The following is a 14,912-nucleotide window of genomic DNA, read 5'->3' on the forward strand; positions in this document are numbered from 1 at the left end:
TTAAGTTGATATCTGCAGGTATCGATGGCATTGTGACTAACGTCACTAACGTCACTAACGTTCTCCCCTCCCTTCCCTCCCCTTACAGAACCTGTGCGGCCCGTACGTGTTCGTGATCTTCACCATCCTCCTCCTCTGCTTCTTCGTCTTCACCTACTTCAAGGTCCCGGAGACGAAGGGTCGGACGTTCGATCAGATCTCGGCCGGCTTCCGCCAGACGGCCGGGGGGGACAAGTTCTCCCCGGAGGAGCTCAACAGCCTGGGAGGGGCCGACTCTCAGCTCTGAGCCCCCTCCACCCCCACCCCCCACCCCCTCCTCCACCCCCCATCCCCACCCGGCGAAGCCCGAAACCTCTCCCAGATCTGGGGGGAGCAGGAGGGCTCCCCCCCCCCTCCCTCACTAACTGCGTCAAAGCGCTTGTCCTCACTACTGATAGACTGACACACTGGCTGTCTTCACCCCCCAGCAGAGAGCTGATGCCCCTCCCCCCCTGATGGCCCCCCAACCCCACCCCACCCCCCCCTTCAGTACCCCCTCCCCCCTCCCCCTGTCTCAATATCTTCTGTCCCCCCACTGCCTCTCACCACAACACAGACTCGGTGGGCTGAGGAACTTGGGGAGGGGGGAGGGGGGGTGCTCGGTGCCTGTTTAAAAAGATGGAGAAGGCGTTGTTTTTCCATCAACCTATCAAGTCTGATATGAAACGACGTGATTCCATCATTCTGTTACTTTTCTGAATGTTCTGTCTGTTTCACAGGGTCTGTCTGAGGGGTCTGTCTGAGGTTCCGCTGTTTCAATGGTTTTTATTGTTTCCTTTGATGCGTTCCTCTCCGGAGCGACATCACTGTAACTATGGCAACACGGCTCCCTCGGGGTGGAGTTGAAACAGTTCCCACTTCCCTCCACCAGAGGGGCGTGTCCCTGCTGAGGTCATACAGACTGTACTGTGTAGAATGCGTGGTGTTCTGGGAGCTACAGGTGTGTGTGTGTGTGGGTGTGTGTGTGTGTGTGTGAGTGTGAGTGTGAGTGTGAGTGTGAGTGTGAGTGTGAGTGTGAGTGTGTGTGTGTGTGTGTGTGTGTGTGTGTGCGTGTGTGTATGTGTGTGTGTGTGTGAGTATGTGAGTGTGAGTGTGTGAGTGTGTGTGTGTATGTGTGTATAGCAGTGAGGGTCTGTCTCTCCTGGGTCTTTTCAGACCTTCAAGGCTGTCATGACTATTGCATTGTCATGTAAATATATACTTTTTTAACAACTCACTTTTTAAAATTCTGTCCAGATATGATTGTAATCATTTTAATGTAAAAGTAGTGATACATATATTTTTCATAACCATATCATGAAGAGTAGTTTTTATGGGGTTAATGTTTTAATGAAAAGAGAGCACTGTTACAATGTTACAATATTCCCAGCAAACAAGGCAGAAATATGTTTGAGCTGTTATGTTATATTATTATATTTCATTCCCTTCTTCTACGATACATGAAGATGAATTTGACTCTGAGATGAAGTCATGAGACTGTTCGCTCAGTCCTGGTAGCTGTTAGAGCTGTATATGATGTCATTAGATGATGAGAATCTTTGGTATGTTTCCTCCGAGCGCTGTTGAACCACGTCTGACTCACCAGACCAGCACATCTTCACCATGTCCAACATGCCTGTTCAAAACCAGCTAAAATCACTGTTGCCTTACCCCCCCCCCGCGCGCTGCTTCACACGGCAACAGACATAGTATTCTACTGAGCTAACAAATGTGTACTGTCTCTGACACCTGCATCATGTCCTCTGGTGTAAAAGTTACAGTTCCTCATTGCCGTGCCTCTTCTAGAAGTCTTCCTCACTGCTGTGCCTCTTCCAGAAGTCTTCTTTTTCCCTTTGAGACGGTTTTTTTCGAGAAGTTCAGTTGATCCTTGAGCAGCACTTTCTATCTTCAGAGTTTGTTGTTGTTTGTCGTGACTGAACGTCGCTCGTCGCTTTTTAACGGCTCCAGATCCGTGTTGTTACTGAAGAGACTGAAGCCGCTGGTCACATGACCTGGTGTCTCTGCGGTCGGCCTGTGTCTCTGTTTACAGGTAGACTAGACAGGTATGAACCCGACGGCCAACCGAGGCTTTTATTTAATCTGTCACATCTATTGTAATCATTCCGTGGGTAGTTGTACTGTATGTGCCTGTTCACATGCCAGTCAGTGTACACTCACCGGCCACTTCGTTAAGTACGCCTTGCTAGTACCGGGGTTGGACCCGGTTTTGCCTTCAGAACTGCCTTAATTCTTCGCGGCATAGATTCAACAATGTGCTGGAAACATTCCTCTGAGATTTTGGTCCGTATTGACATTATAGCCTAATAACCTACCTACTGTCTCTGATGTTCTCTGTCTGTCTGAGGAGATGTTCTCTCTCTGAGGAGATGTCTTCTGTCTGTCTGAGGAGATGTTCTCTGTCTGTCTGAGGAGATGTTGTCCATGTCCTAAGGAGGTGTTGTCCGTGTTCTGAGGAGAGACATCGTGAAGACAACTAACACCATCTTACTTCAGCTTCAACGTGAACCATTTGAAGGATATACTATTTATTAGATGATAATTTATTAGTGTTGTTTTTGTCTTCTCCAAACGGTAGTTTTCCAGTGACAGTAGTGCCAGACCCTGACCCTTGAACCTGACCCCTGACCTCCTGACACTCCAGGCCTGTGTGTGTGAGGCCTGTGTGTGTTTAAGGACTCCATCTGAGGTGGTCTGTAGAGAATGCTGTGCTCTGATGATGTCAATGTCCTGACGGTTTGTTTCTTTTTTAAGATGTCTAGTTGATGTTTGAATCAATAAAACAACACATACAGGATGCCTGGTCCGCCTGTTCATTTACCAACCCCTCTCACACACCTGATATGTCGTAGAATTATATACTGTATATGTGTGAATAAGTATGTATATGTGTGTGTGAATTGTGTTTCAAGTTTTATTGTTACGTCACATTACACAAGTGTGATGCCCTATTCACACGGGACTAATATTATCTGGTGACCTCTGTAATAGAAATGTAATTGTTATTAGAAATGTTACGACATTCCCCCGGATATGATGTCATGGCTCTGTGTGACATCCGCTTCATGAACAACAAGCACAATAGGCATTGGTTAGTTCTTGAACCAAGAAAATGGGCAGAGAAAACAAACTCAACCCAAATTACCAACATGGTAGCTGATTCGCACTGGACTACTATTATCCCAGGACCTCCAGATTCAGCGAAATAGGGTAGGTCATTTGCGGTGGAATTTTTCCTGAAATGTTTATTGACATCGATTCATTCGCATGGGATAAGGAACACAGACGACCTCCGGAATTATTACAAATGATGGACATCACCACATAATACTAGTCCCGTGTGAATAGGGCTTAAGGGAGTAAAATAGGCTTCAATTCCTTGACATTGCACTACAAAGACAAATAAGGCAAATAGACAGGACACAGTACAAAAACGAAATAAAAAATTAAATAGTATTGAATAGAAATGTCATGAGTATTGCACTCGGTGGCAGTGGGTGTAAGAGGTAGTATTGAGTAAAGTGACTGTGTGCTTTAGGGTAGGTAGTCCGTATTGAGTTTTGAGTGGATTCTAAGTTTACATAGCGTCAGCAAAAGGTCTGTTTTTATCAGACAGTAAGGAAGCTGCGACAGAGAGATGTCTGGGTAGAGAGAAAGCCCATTTCATCTGGAGGATTGTGAACTTCTGACTCAGGTGAGGGAATGTGCTTGAGGATAATAGTCATTTGTCTTCAGTAGAGCCTGATCGTCTGGGGGTAGTAGCTGTTGGTTAGCCTCTGAGAAAAGGCTTCGTCTTTTGGATGGCGTCAGTTTGAACAGACTGTGGTTGGGTTGGCTGTGATCTTTGATGATCCTCCGGGCTTTGCTGACACTCTGTTTGTTGTAAATATCCTGGATGGAGGGAAGCTCACATCCACTGATGTGCTCGGCTGTCTGCACCACCCTCTGCAGCGCTTTGCGATTGGTTGATTGATGATGATGCAGTTGCCGTGGCATGCAGTGGTGCTCTCAGTTGTGCCTCTGTAGAAGGCCCGCAGGATCTTGGGCCCCATGCCGAACCTCATCAGCCTCCTTAGGTGAAAGAGGCGATGCTGTGCCGTGTGTGTGTGTGTGTGTGTCTCGTGGCAACCCTCTCTCTCAGAGACCGGGGGAATTTGCACACACGAGCCGGAGAACGACACAGATCAAGGAACAGAACCGTTCAGCCACTCCGGGCATATTTAATTCAATAATAAGAAGCAGGGGGTGGAATGCGACCAATTTAGGGGCTCTCGCCGTTAACTCAAACTTAGGAGGGGGGAGGCGTAACTCTAAGGTTCTTCCACAAGGGGGGTACGTCCGGTCGGTATCTAGCCCAGGGGGGGCCCTAAAGCCCGGCTTTAGGCTGGTTGGACTCAGGCTCCGACTCTATGGCTCTCGGGGATCCTTCCCCGGCCCGACCATTACTCTGGCTGGCAAATAGAACACAGCAGTTACGACTACAGGACTCGTTATTCTTGGGCTCTCACCCATAACGTGCGTGCTTCTGTCTCGGTCCTCTTCTTTATCTGTGTCGCATTGGGCCATCGAGCTTGTGGTTGGTTTCCCAAAGCAACTCCACTGATTGGGTGTCGCGGGGCAGCTGTGCATAGCTGTAGGGTTTCCTTGCATCGACTCGGCCCTGAGGCCGGAATGGGCGCTGTCCATGGTGCTGAGCCTCACCGTGGGTCGCAGTCAAGAGAGGGTTGCCACAGTGTGTCGTATGTGCGTGCAAATATGTGTGTATATGTGTGTGTGTGTCCTCCTGTTCATGCTCCTACAGCTATTATGTAATGATGTGTAATTTAAGTTCAGTATTTAACCATGTTGATATTACAAGTGTAGTGTATTTTCATATGACGTGGCCATGGCAACCCGACGGCCACGTAGTGAAAGCAACATAGTAGGAGACTCTGTTTGACTCTGTTTTACTCATCCAGGGCTTGCTTGAGGGCAGAAACATATTTGTCATTTATCTGATTCGTTCCCCTATTCACTAGATAACCGTCCGTTTGTGTTGTTTCTGTTAGGAGAAATAGGGAGAGACACACGGTGGCCTTTTGACAATGCATATGCAGAGGATGGAATGTCATCATGGGAGGATAATTGCATTGGGGTCGAGTCAGCAAAACGGCCATAACATAGGTTACATTGGAATTGTATTAGAACATAGGGTGAGTTGCATTATAATAAGACAATGACATCCTATTTGCAGGACGGAGAATGGCCTCACCTACTCACTGGTATGCTTTGTATTCAACCAAATTAAAGTAACGTGGACTCTGTTTAGTTGGCTCAGCGAAATAATAGTGACAGGGTATAAAGTCCGCTACGTAGATGGACTCTTTCTCTTTATTTTTCTTCAACATCCATCCTGTGACCGATTCGGACCATCAGCTCCATTGAGGGGCCATGCTGTGTAACCTGCTTTTTTGAATAAACAAGTCTTGCTCAAATTTGCTCAAGAATTCTTCTTCATTTTTAGTAAGTAACAGATACCAAAATATATACGAAATAATGGCGAGACTAGCCCACGAGTTAATTAATAGCTTATAAGTAATTATAGTGACCGTCAATTTTTACATCTCTTCATTCAGCGCCTGGAGGTAAGTACCATTCTCTCTTTCTCTGTCTCTCCCTCTCCCTCTGCCTCTCTCTCTCTCTCTCTCTCTCTCTGTCTTTCTCTCTCTCTCTCTGTCTCCCTCCCTCTCTCTCTCTCCCTCTGCCTTTCTCAAATTGGTTCCCTTTCTCTCTCTCTCTCTGTCTCCCTCCCTCTCTCTCTCTCCCTCTGCCTTTCTCAAATTGGTTCCCTTTCTCTCTCTCTCTCTGTCTCTCTCTCTCTCTCTCCCTCTGCCTTTCTCAAATTGGTTCCCTTTCTCTCTCTCTCTCTATCTCTCTCTCTCTCTCCCTCTGCCTTTCTCAAATTGGTTCCCTTCCTCTCTCACTCTCTGTCTCTCTGTCCCTCTCTCTCCCTGTCAGACTTCCAGCTTTGATGTAATTAAATGATCTTAAGCTAAACAAAAGAATTTAGATTTGTGTTGAGTATCTGTTAGAAATATAAGATAATTACAATTGGATTGAATTTAAAGAGCCGGATTTAGAAATCTGTATTTGTACATAAATGTGTAAATTGCACTGTATTGGGAAAATATCGTGTGTGTGTGTAAGCCTGGTACTAAAGGAAGACGAACTTTAGTAGTGTCTACATGAAAAGTGTAGGCTTGTCGACAGAAAATTAACGGAAGACGTTTTGTTAATGGGTCGGCAATATTGGTTATTGTGAAGATTAGCGAGAAGCTGATGAATGTGTTATTATGTGTATGGAATGAGCATTCCTGTTTGATAAAAGTGTAATTGGACTGTAAAGTCTGTTTTGGAAGACAAGAGGTCCTTTGTCCTTGTCAGCGGAGCACAAACACGCACGCAGGCACGCACAGACACACACAGGCTCAGATTTCTCTTGGGAGAGAGACCGTGGAAAAAAGGCATTAGAGAATATTAAAGTGAAATAATACGTTTAACTGCATTGAAAGATAATCTTGATATTGCGGAGTCGTGAATGTGCTCTGTTTGAGAAGACCGTGGTTTTTCGAGGAAAAACCGTGGGGTAGAGCCCATCCCCTCCCTTTCTGTGTGTCTCATTTCAGAAAAAAAAAAAAGGCTGCAAAAAAGCACACATGCACACACGGAGTTGAAAATCCTTTCTACTACAAAGGGAACCTGAATTTGATTGTTGCATAAAAGATAAAGTTAAAATCCATTTCACATAGACTATAGTGGTATAGAGATAAAGTGGGTTGATCGTTGGGGTATTTTAAAGTAGTTTGGGGATATTTGTTGAGTTTTCATTCACAAGTCTAGTGGAAAGCGGGCGCATGCGCGTTAGCCGGAGCACATTCCATACTAAGGGCGTAGCCCAGCAGAGACTAGAGAACACAGATTCTTTTTCCTCCATTTTTCTTCCTTGCCTTTCATCTCTCTCTGTAATAAAGTTGTGATTGCAGAAATCACGAAAGTTAAGCATAGTTTGTTAAAAGTAAAGATAGATTGTGGGCTTTTGATAGATTCAAAGGAAAAGAGGCCAGTCGTTCTGTGAGACATCTGTTTTCTGAGCAGAACACAGGAAGATTTATGACCATCGATAAAACAGCTCTGTGACTCTCGGTCTGCCTGTTTGCATAGAAGACAGAGATCTGTAGAGAACATTTATAGAATGATGTTTGTAAATGACTGTTGAATATTACATTACTTGTTTAAATACTAATTGATTGAATTAATTATTCAGATCATTTCATTGTCTGTTTCACAAAACAATTGATTGATTCCACAGGTTTGGTCAAGTGTCTGTGACTGTCTAATGAAAACTATTCTGAATAACCATTCATTTTGTTTAATATTTTGATAACAGATAATTGACTCCACAGGTTTTAAATCAATGTATATGATGATATAATGAATAATTCTAACTAGTCATTAATTCCTTTCACTTAATAGTTGATTTATTTACAGATTGTAATTAATATTTGTAAGTTACTTTTCAGCATATTGTGATCGCTGAAGCATTGTGTTTGATAGGAGAAAAATAATAGGTTGTGACTTGAGATCACGACAGGGTGTTTTGAAGCAATCGATACCCAAGTCGGTTGCTTGGCGCCATCTAGTGGACAAAACACGACAAGACATTTTAAAACACTAATCCTCAGTGAGATCTATCTGAGGTCGATGAAATAGTCCTTTACATTAATAAATGGATGGTTGTAAATGATTGTAATATATTACATTACTTTAATTAATTTAATTAATTACAAATTGATTGAATTAATTATTCAGATCATTTCATTTTCTGTTTTCACAAAACTTTGATCAATTGTTTTGTGACAATCTAATGATAACCATTCCTTTGTTTGATATGTTGATAATAGCTAATTGACTTCACAGGTTTACATCAATGAAGTGTACGATTGTACAATGACTAAGTCTAATTAATCATTCATTCCTTTCAAATAACAAGTCGATTTCTTTACAGATTGTAATGAATAATTAATCATTCATTCCTTCCAAATAACAAATCAATTTCTTTACAGGTTGTTGTCACTATTCGTATTTTACATCTTTTTATTTCAAGTTCTTTTTCACAGCTTTTGATTAAAGAAGAGCAGAACAGTTTATATCTGAGGATTGAGCAATCAAGGGTTTTGTGAATCAGAAAGCGTGACCTGCCTTTGTAATTTGATAAATTGTGTTGAACAGCCTTTGTAGTTTAATAATTAAAGTTGACCTGAACTATAATTAGTATTGACTGAGCAATTAAGTGATACACATTCATACACAATAAGGGAAAAACATTTAGATTAAAACTAAACTAAATTTGGATTGAATTGAATTGAAATTAAATTGAATTTAAATTTGAATTGAATGATTATTTAGTTATGATTATTAATAATTAATTAATATTAATTAATAGTGATAATTGATTGTTAGTGATTAATTAGTTATGATTATTTAAATAATTTAAATAAAATTGAATTAAAAATTTTAATTAAATTTAAATTAAAACACACACACATAGATTACATTTAAGTCAATAATACACAATACCACTGAAACAATCCGTTGTTCTGAATTGTAATGTTCTGTGTGGACAGTTGACGCAGTTAAAAGTTGGACTAGCATCTGTTTAGCAGATACGGCAACAGAAGGTGGGTTGTAAGAAAAGTACACCTTATAGCATATTTTCAGCATATTAAGCAGTATAAATATTTCAGACATGGGAGCCAAACCCAGTAACATTGTGAGGGCTGTTAATACAGACAAGGGAATATTAGCAAATTCATCCCCTGTGGCTATAGTGGAAAAAATGAATCCTCTTGTTAAGGAGATTAGCAAAATGTCAACGAAATGGAATATTCGTTGGGCAGACATTGAACAACCATGGCCAGAAGAGGGCACCTTTGACTTACAATTAATTGCAACATTGGAGATACTTATCAATGCACATAAGGCGCATCAAAAAGGAAAGATTAGATCAGAGAAACGCAGGTTAGAGTTAGCTATTTTAGACCTCTTCAAGGTAGAGGGGCAGAAAGTAGCATTAGCTTGGAATGAGAAAACAGCTCACATGGATCCAGAAAAAAGAGATGAATTGGCCAAAGCAATGGAAGAGAAAGTGAACATTCCATTCTCACACACAGCTCCAATCTCCAGTCCTCCTCCCTATGCCAAGATACTGGAGGACAATTCTCAGCGGATCTACCCTCAGGTCCCCGTCCTAAGTACGAACGGAGCCTTCACTATCAAAGATGGGGGTGATAATGTACTAGAGAGGGGAAGAGCGAAAGTGACCGTGGATTTCGAACCAGAGAACAAGACAGATGACAATGAAGATGGCAGTGGAGGTGAAGGCGAATGTTCCGGTGCTGACAGCAATGCACAGGGAGGTTACAGTGCTCAGATCAGAAAACTAATAGCCAGGGCCGAAAAACAGGGAAGGACAAGACGCTATAAAAAGGGAAAAGAAGAAAGTGGTTCTGAAGATGAGCAGGAGTCTCTGAAGATAGAGAAGAAGAAAGAGAGCTTAAAGCAAAAGAAGAGGATGTCGGAGGAAGAGGAGGAAGAAAGGGTGAAAAAGGATAAGGAGGAGTTAAGAAAGAGGGCAAGAAAACTCCAGAGAAGCCTAAGAGAGGAGGAAAGTTGTATACGACAGATAGAGGAACTGGAAGAACAGATAGCTCAAGTGACATCATTTCATACATCCCAGCCGAACCTCTCAAGAGAAAATCGTCAAGTGTCATCACATCATACATCCCAGCCGAACCTCCCAAGGTCTACAGCGACACCAAGGTGGGACGAAAGAACGGAGCCACTAGTAAGCAATTATGGCCTTAGACCAAGAGGGAAGGCATCGGAGGAAGAGGAAATTCAGGGGATCTTCCCGGTGCTGTTTCGAGATAACAAGATAGAATATCGTCCTTGGGGTCATACAGATCTGTCTGAAGTGATCGAAAAACTCCCAGTCCTAGAAGATGGGGGTCACCCTTGGACTAACGAGATGGACGTGAGACTGACAGGGACGCAGGCCGCGATGGGAGACCTGAAAAGACTCTTAGCCTTTATTACAGGATTGGACACCATGCAGGAAATATTGACGAAGGCAGGACTTCATAAATATATCGGTACATCAGTTTATGACCCAGAGCTCTTCGCAGCAAACAGAGGCAGGCTGTGGAAGGCAATCAGAGAGACATACCCTACTCACATTCACCCAGACAATATCATTGTGATGCCACTGGGAGAAGATGAGAATCCCAGAAGTTATGTAGCCCGTGTGCACTCTCAATGGAGAAGTGTGACAGGGAAGGATGCCGAAGATAACCCGTTAGAAAAAGCCATAATCAGGGAAAAGATTCAACAAGGTCTCCCTACCCCAGTTAAGAACAAGTTAGCAGAAGTGGTGGGGCTACGACACATGAACAAGGCTGTTTATATAGACAACGTAGCACACCAAGTAGAATTATTTAGAAAGAAGATTCAGATACAGAAGGCACAAGACGAAGACTCACTCAGAAAACTAACTCAAGTACAATTGACTGAAGGCAAGAAAACCAGAGAGAGAGTGCAGACCATAGCCCTACAGGTCCCATCTCAGCCACAGCAACTGCAAACTGTCCCTCCCCAGTCATACCCACAGGGGCCACAAGGGGGGTATCCATACCCACAGGGGCCACCAGGGGTGCAAGTGGTTCCGTACCAGCCATACAACCAGCCTGGCCAAGGACCACCACAAGAGGGATGGACCGCAGCCGGGAAGAAGATGTTAGGACCATGTTTCCAATGCGGCCAGGATGGACACTTAGCCCGTACCTGCTGGAAGAAGAACCAGGGGGGCGCAGGGGGAAAACAAAAAGGAAGATATAGGCCCCCTGCTACACCGGCTCCAGGAGTGGTGAACCCCTACGGAGGCCCACCAGCTGGGCTATAGGGGTGCCCAGAAGATCCGAGAGGGGGGTGCCAGCTGGTGGTGACGAACAGGCCTGAAGATGAACCTACCATATGGGTGTCGGTCAACCAACGTCCATTAGAATTGATGGTGGACAGTGGAGCAGCCTACACCTGTCTGAAGCCTGAAGATGCCACGCACCTTCCTATGTCTGGGAAATATGTGAAGACAATCGGATTCGAGGGAATTAAACAGCTGATCCCTACTACTGAGCTTGTAAGCTTAGAGTACAAAGGACAGAGAGCAGATCTGTCAATACTTGTATCAGAACACACGCCAATAGGGCTACTAGGGAGAGATGCACTATGCCAATTGAACTGTACAGTGAAATGCACACCTGACGGCTGTCGGGTGACAGTGCCACAAGAGAACAGACAGCTGTCTGTCATGATGGACAACAACGCATCTATGGTGTATTGGGTGGGAGGGCTTAGCCCAGACCTAATGGAACCAGCAAGGATGTGGGACAATTATATCCTGGCACACATGTCCGAGGCCAGAAGGCCTACTGATCCATTGCATTGTACACTCCAGTATTTTAGAGAAGTTGCAGATGCAAACCCAGATGAGTGGCTGAAGCATCAGCCAAAACAGGTACAGCTTAGTACAAGTTGTATAATCCTAGGCCCTCAGGGAGTGGCTATGAAGATAAACAGTGACACTTATCTAGATCAGGAGCATAAGATTGAGGGTAGCATCCCTCATGTGACACTTATGATATCTGAACACTATAAACAGAAGCATTTAGGGGCAATGATGGCAGACTCAGAAAAAGCCAGATTTGTAACGACAAAAGAAAACCCTGCTATCTGGAGGAGCATTGATGGACAGTTCACAAAACTGATGATCTCTGCTCAAGGAATAGGACATCCGCAGACTGTGAAGCTAATGAACCAGCTAATCCTTCCTGTACAACCTGAAAAAGACCTCAGAGAAGAAATGATACAGAATGTGCCAGCAGACCTGTGGGCAAAGAACAGTACAGACATTGGATTTGTGAAATCAGCTCGACCATTGAGAGTTGAACTCATACCGGGTGCAAAACCCCCTTGGAAAAACCAATACCCATTGAAGCAGGAAGCAATTGATGGAATTGAGCCACAGATCAAAGGATTGTTAGAGGCAGGAGTCTTGAAGATAACTCAATATCCGTTAAGTAACACACCTCTTCTGCCAGTAACGAAACCTGATGGTTCATATCGTCTGGTACATGACCTACGGGCTGTGAATGAGGTAGTTGTCAGCTATCCAGCCGAAGTTCCTGATCCTCATGTGCTGTTGACTCAGATTCCATCTACAGCCAAAGTATTTACAGTGATTGATTTATGCGGGGCTTTCTTTTCTATACCTCTTAGTGTAGAAAGTCAAGGGTTATTTGGGTTTACCTACAAAGGTCAACATTATCAATATACCAGAATGCCACAAGGGTACAAACACAGTCCTCATGTTTTTAATCAGGTCTTGAAGGAGGACTTAGACGGGTTAGGGCAGACGATAAGTAGTACTGCCATTCAGTACATGGATGACATACTCCTTTGTGCCCCAGATGAAGAAACATGTCACAGGGATTCCGTTAAACTGTTAAAGGTTTTGGCGGAGAAGGGACACAAGGTGTCTAAAAAGAAGCTACAGTATTGCCAGGAAAAGGTAACTTACTTAGGACAATCTATTACACAGGGACATCGCAGTGTCACTAACGAACACTTGGAAGCTATTCAGAAGGCTCCAAAACCACGAACGGTTAGGGAAATGATGATGTTTTTGGGCATTACTGGGTATAGTTCAGCATGGGTGGAGGATTACACTAGACTGGTCGCTCCATTGAGGGGGATGATTAAGGAAACAGGTAGTGATAAACTCCAATGTTGCATTACTTGGACAAGGGAAGCTGATTTGGCGTTTGAGACAATTAAACACAAATTACAAGAAGCGCCAGCTTTAGCGCTTCCAGATTATTCCAAAGAATTTGGATTGTATGTTTCTTCTTCAGCCAAAGGGAAGTATGCCTGCGCTGTTCTTACGCAACCAACAGGCATTGGACCTAGTCCACAGCCCATAGCCTATTACTCTGTCGCATATTCAGAGGTAGAAATGGGTTTCGCGCCATGCTACAGAGCAATGGCCGGGGCATATCTTATGTACGAGAAGGCAACAACCTTAACAATGGGGTACCCAATTACCATTCTCTGCCACCACAGTCTAAGGAATCTTTTGAATCAAGGCAAGTATACTTTGACGATGCCTAGGATTAGGAATTATTACAGGATGTTGGAAAGAGAAGATGTAACATTACTAAGATGTAACACACTTAACCCAGCAGAGACCTTGCCAACCCCAGAAGATGGGGAACCACACGATTGTGTGAAGGAAGCTATGAGGTACTCTAAGCTTAGAGCAGATCTACTAGCTTTGCCTTTAAAGGAAGCTGACGTTGAGTATTGGACTGATGGATCTTGTTACCGGGTAGGAGAAAGTTTACGTGCTGGGTATGCCATAGTCCGATCCCAAAATTCAGGGTTCATTGTGGAACAAGCCGAGGCTGTTCCTCAGCCTTGTTCAGCTCAATTGGCTGAGTTAATTGCCCTCACAGAAGCATGCAACTTGGGAACCGGACGAAGAGTGACAGTATACACCGACTCTGCCTACGCCCATAATGTGTGTCATCTACATGGAGCTGTATGGAAGGGACGGGGTTTTAAGAAAACTGATGGTTCGCCTATTCAGCACCACGCTCAAATCATGAAGCTGTTACAAGCCATGATGAAACCAAGGGAATTAGCCATAGTGAAGTGTGCCGCACACAGATCTGACTCATCACATGTCACACAAGGTAACAGGGCTGCAGATGATGCAGCCAAAGCCATTACAGGAGCAGACAAAGCAGGTAAAGTTCTGCTGGTCACACATGAAGCACAGTTACAGGGCATGGTCACGCTTGAGGATTTGTTGATGTTACAGAGTGGGGCAAATGCGCTAGACAAAAACCTATGGTTAACAAGGGGGGCTAGTCAGGATGACACAGGTCTATGGAGAAATCATGAGGGACTGGTTGTGGCACCCCCAGATTTATTAGGCATGCTGATACAGGAAGCCCATGGATTAGCTCATGTGGCCAGGGGGGAGGTAAGACGCAAGATCACCAAGGAATATGGTTTTTGGGCTCCATATTTATTGGAACAAATAGACCATATCCTTGGTCAATGTGTGGTCTGTTTGAAAAACAATATCAGACCTGGAATACCAGTGGGAACTGGGCATATCCCTACCCCAAACGGGCCAATGAAACATTTGGTGATTGACTATGTGGACATGATTCGTCCTGTTGCAGGATACAGGTACATGTTAGTTGTAGTGGACAGGTTCAGCAGATGGGTAGAAGCATGCCCCACTCGAAAAAAGGATGCTCAGTCTGTAGCAAAGTTCCTATGCAGGGAATTCATACCTAGGTTTGGAATTCCAGATAGGATAGCGTCAGACAATGGTAAGGAATTTGTGGATAAGACGGTAAAGCTTATACTACAAAAGTTGGGAATCAAGCAGAGATTTGGGTGTATTTACTCACCTCAAAGCCAGGGGATGGTAGAGAGGATGAACGGGGTCCTTAAGAACCGTCTTTCTAAGGTCTGTCAGCATACAGGTCTTAATTGGGTGGAAGGACTCCCTCTTGCATTGATGGCCTGTCGTTCCAGTGAGATTCGAGGGCTGCACTTGACTCCCCATGAACTGGCTATGGGGAGAATAATGACAGCTCCCTGTGCACGAACCAGTGGGAAAGGGCCAAGTTTGGCTCTCTTGGAGAGTGACATGAAAGCCTATGTACAGTACATGACTAACCGGCAAAAGAGTATCTCTTCTTATGTGC

At 44.1% G+C, this 14,912-nt stretch overlaps 1 protein-coding gene across 1 annotated transcript in view; it reads left to right on the forward strand.

The window, feature by feature from the left end:
- Nucleotides 1-286, forward strand: part of LOC308171043 (solute carrier family 2, facilitated glucose transporter member 1-like) — a gene marked incomplete at its 3' end in the record, with an annotated part of 7,754 nt that extends 7,468 nt beyond the window's left edge. Inside the window, exon 9 of the mRNA XM_080545915.1 lies at nt 89-286. Coding sequence (XP_080402041.1) covers nt 89-286 — 198 coding nt within the window. The remainder of the gene's footprint in view (nt 1-88) is intronic.
- Between the last annotated feature and the right edge of the window lie 14,626 nt (nt 287-14,912).

Source organism: Nansenia antarctica, assembly GCF_963989245.1.
Source record: "Nansenia antarctica genome assembly, chromosome: 15".
NCBI classification, from domain to species: domain Eukaryota; kingdom Metazoa; phylum Chordata; class Actinopteri; order Argentiniformes; family Microstomatidae; genus Nansenia; species Nansenia antarctica.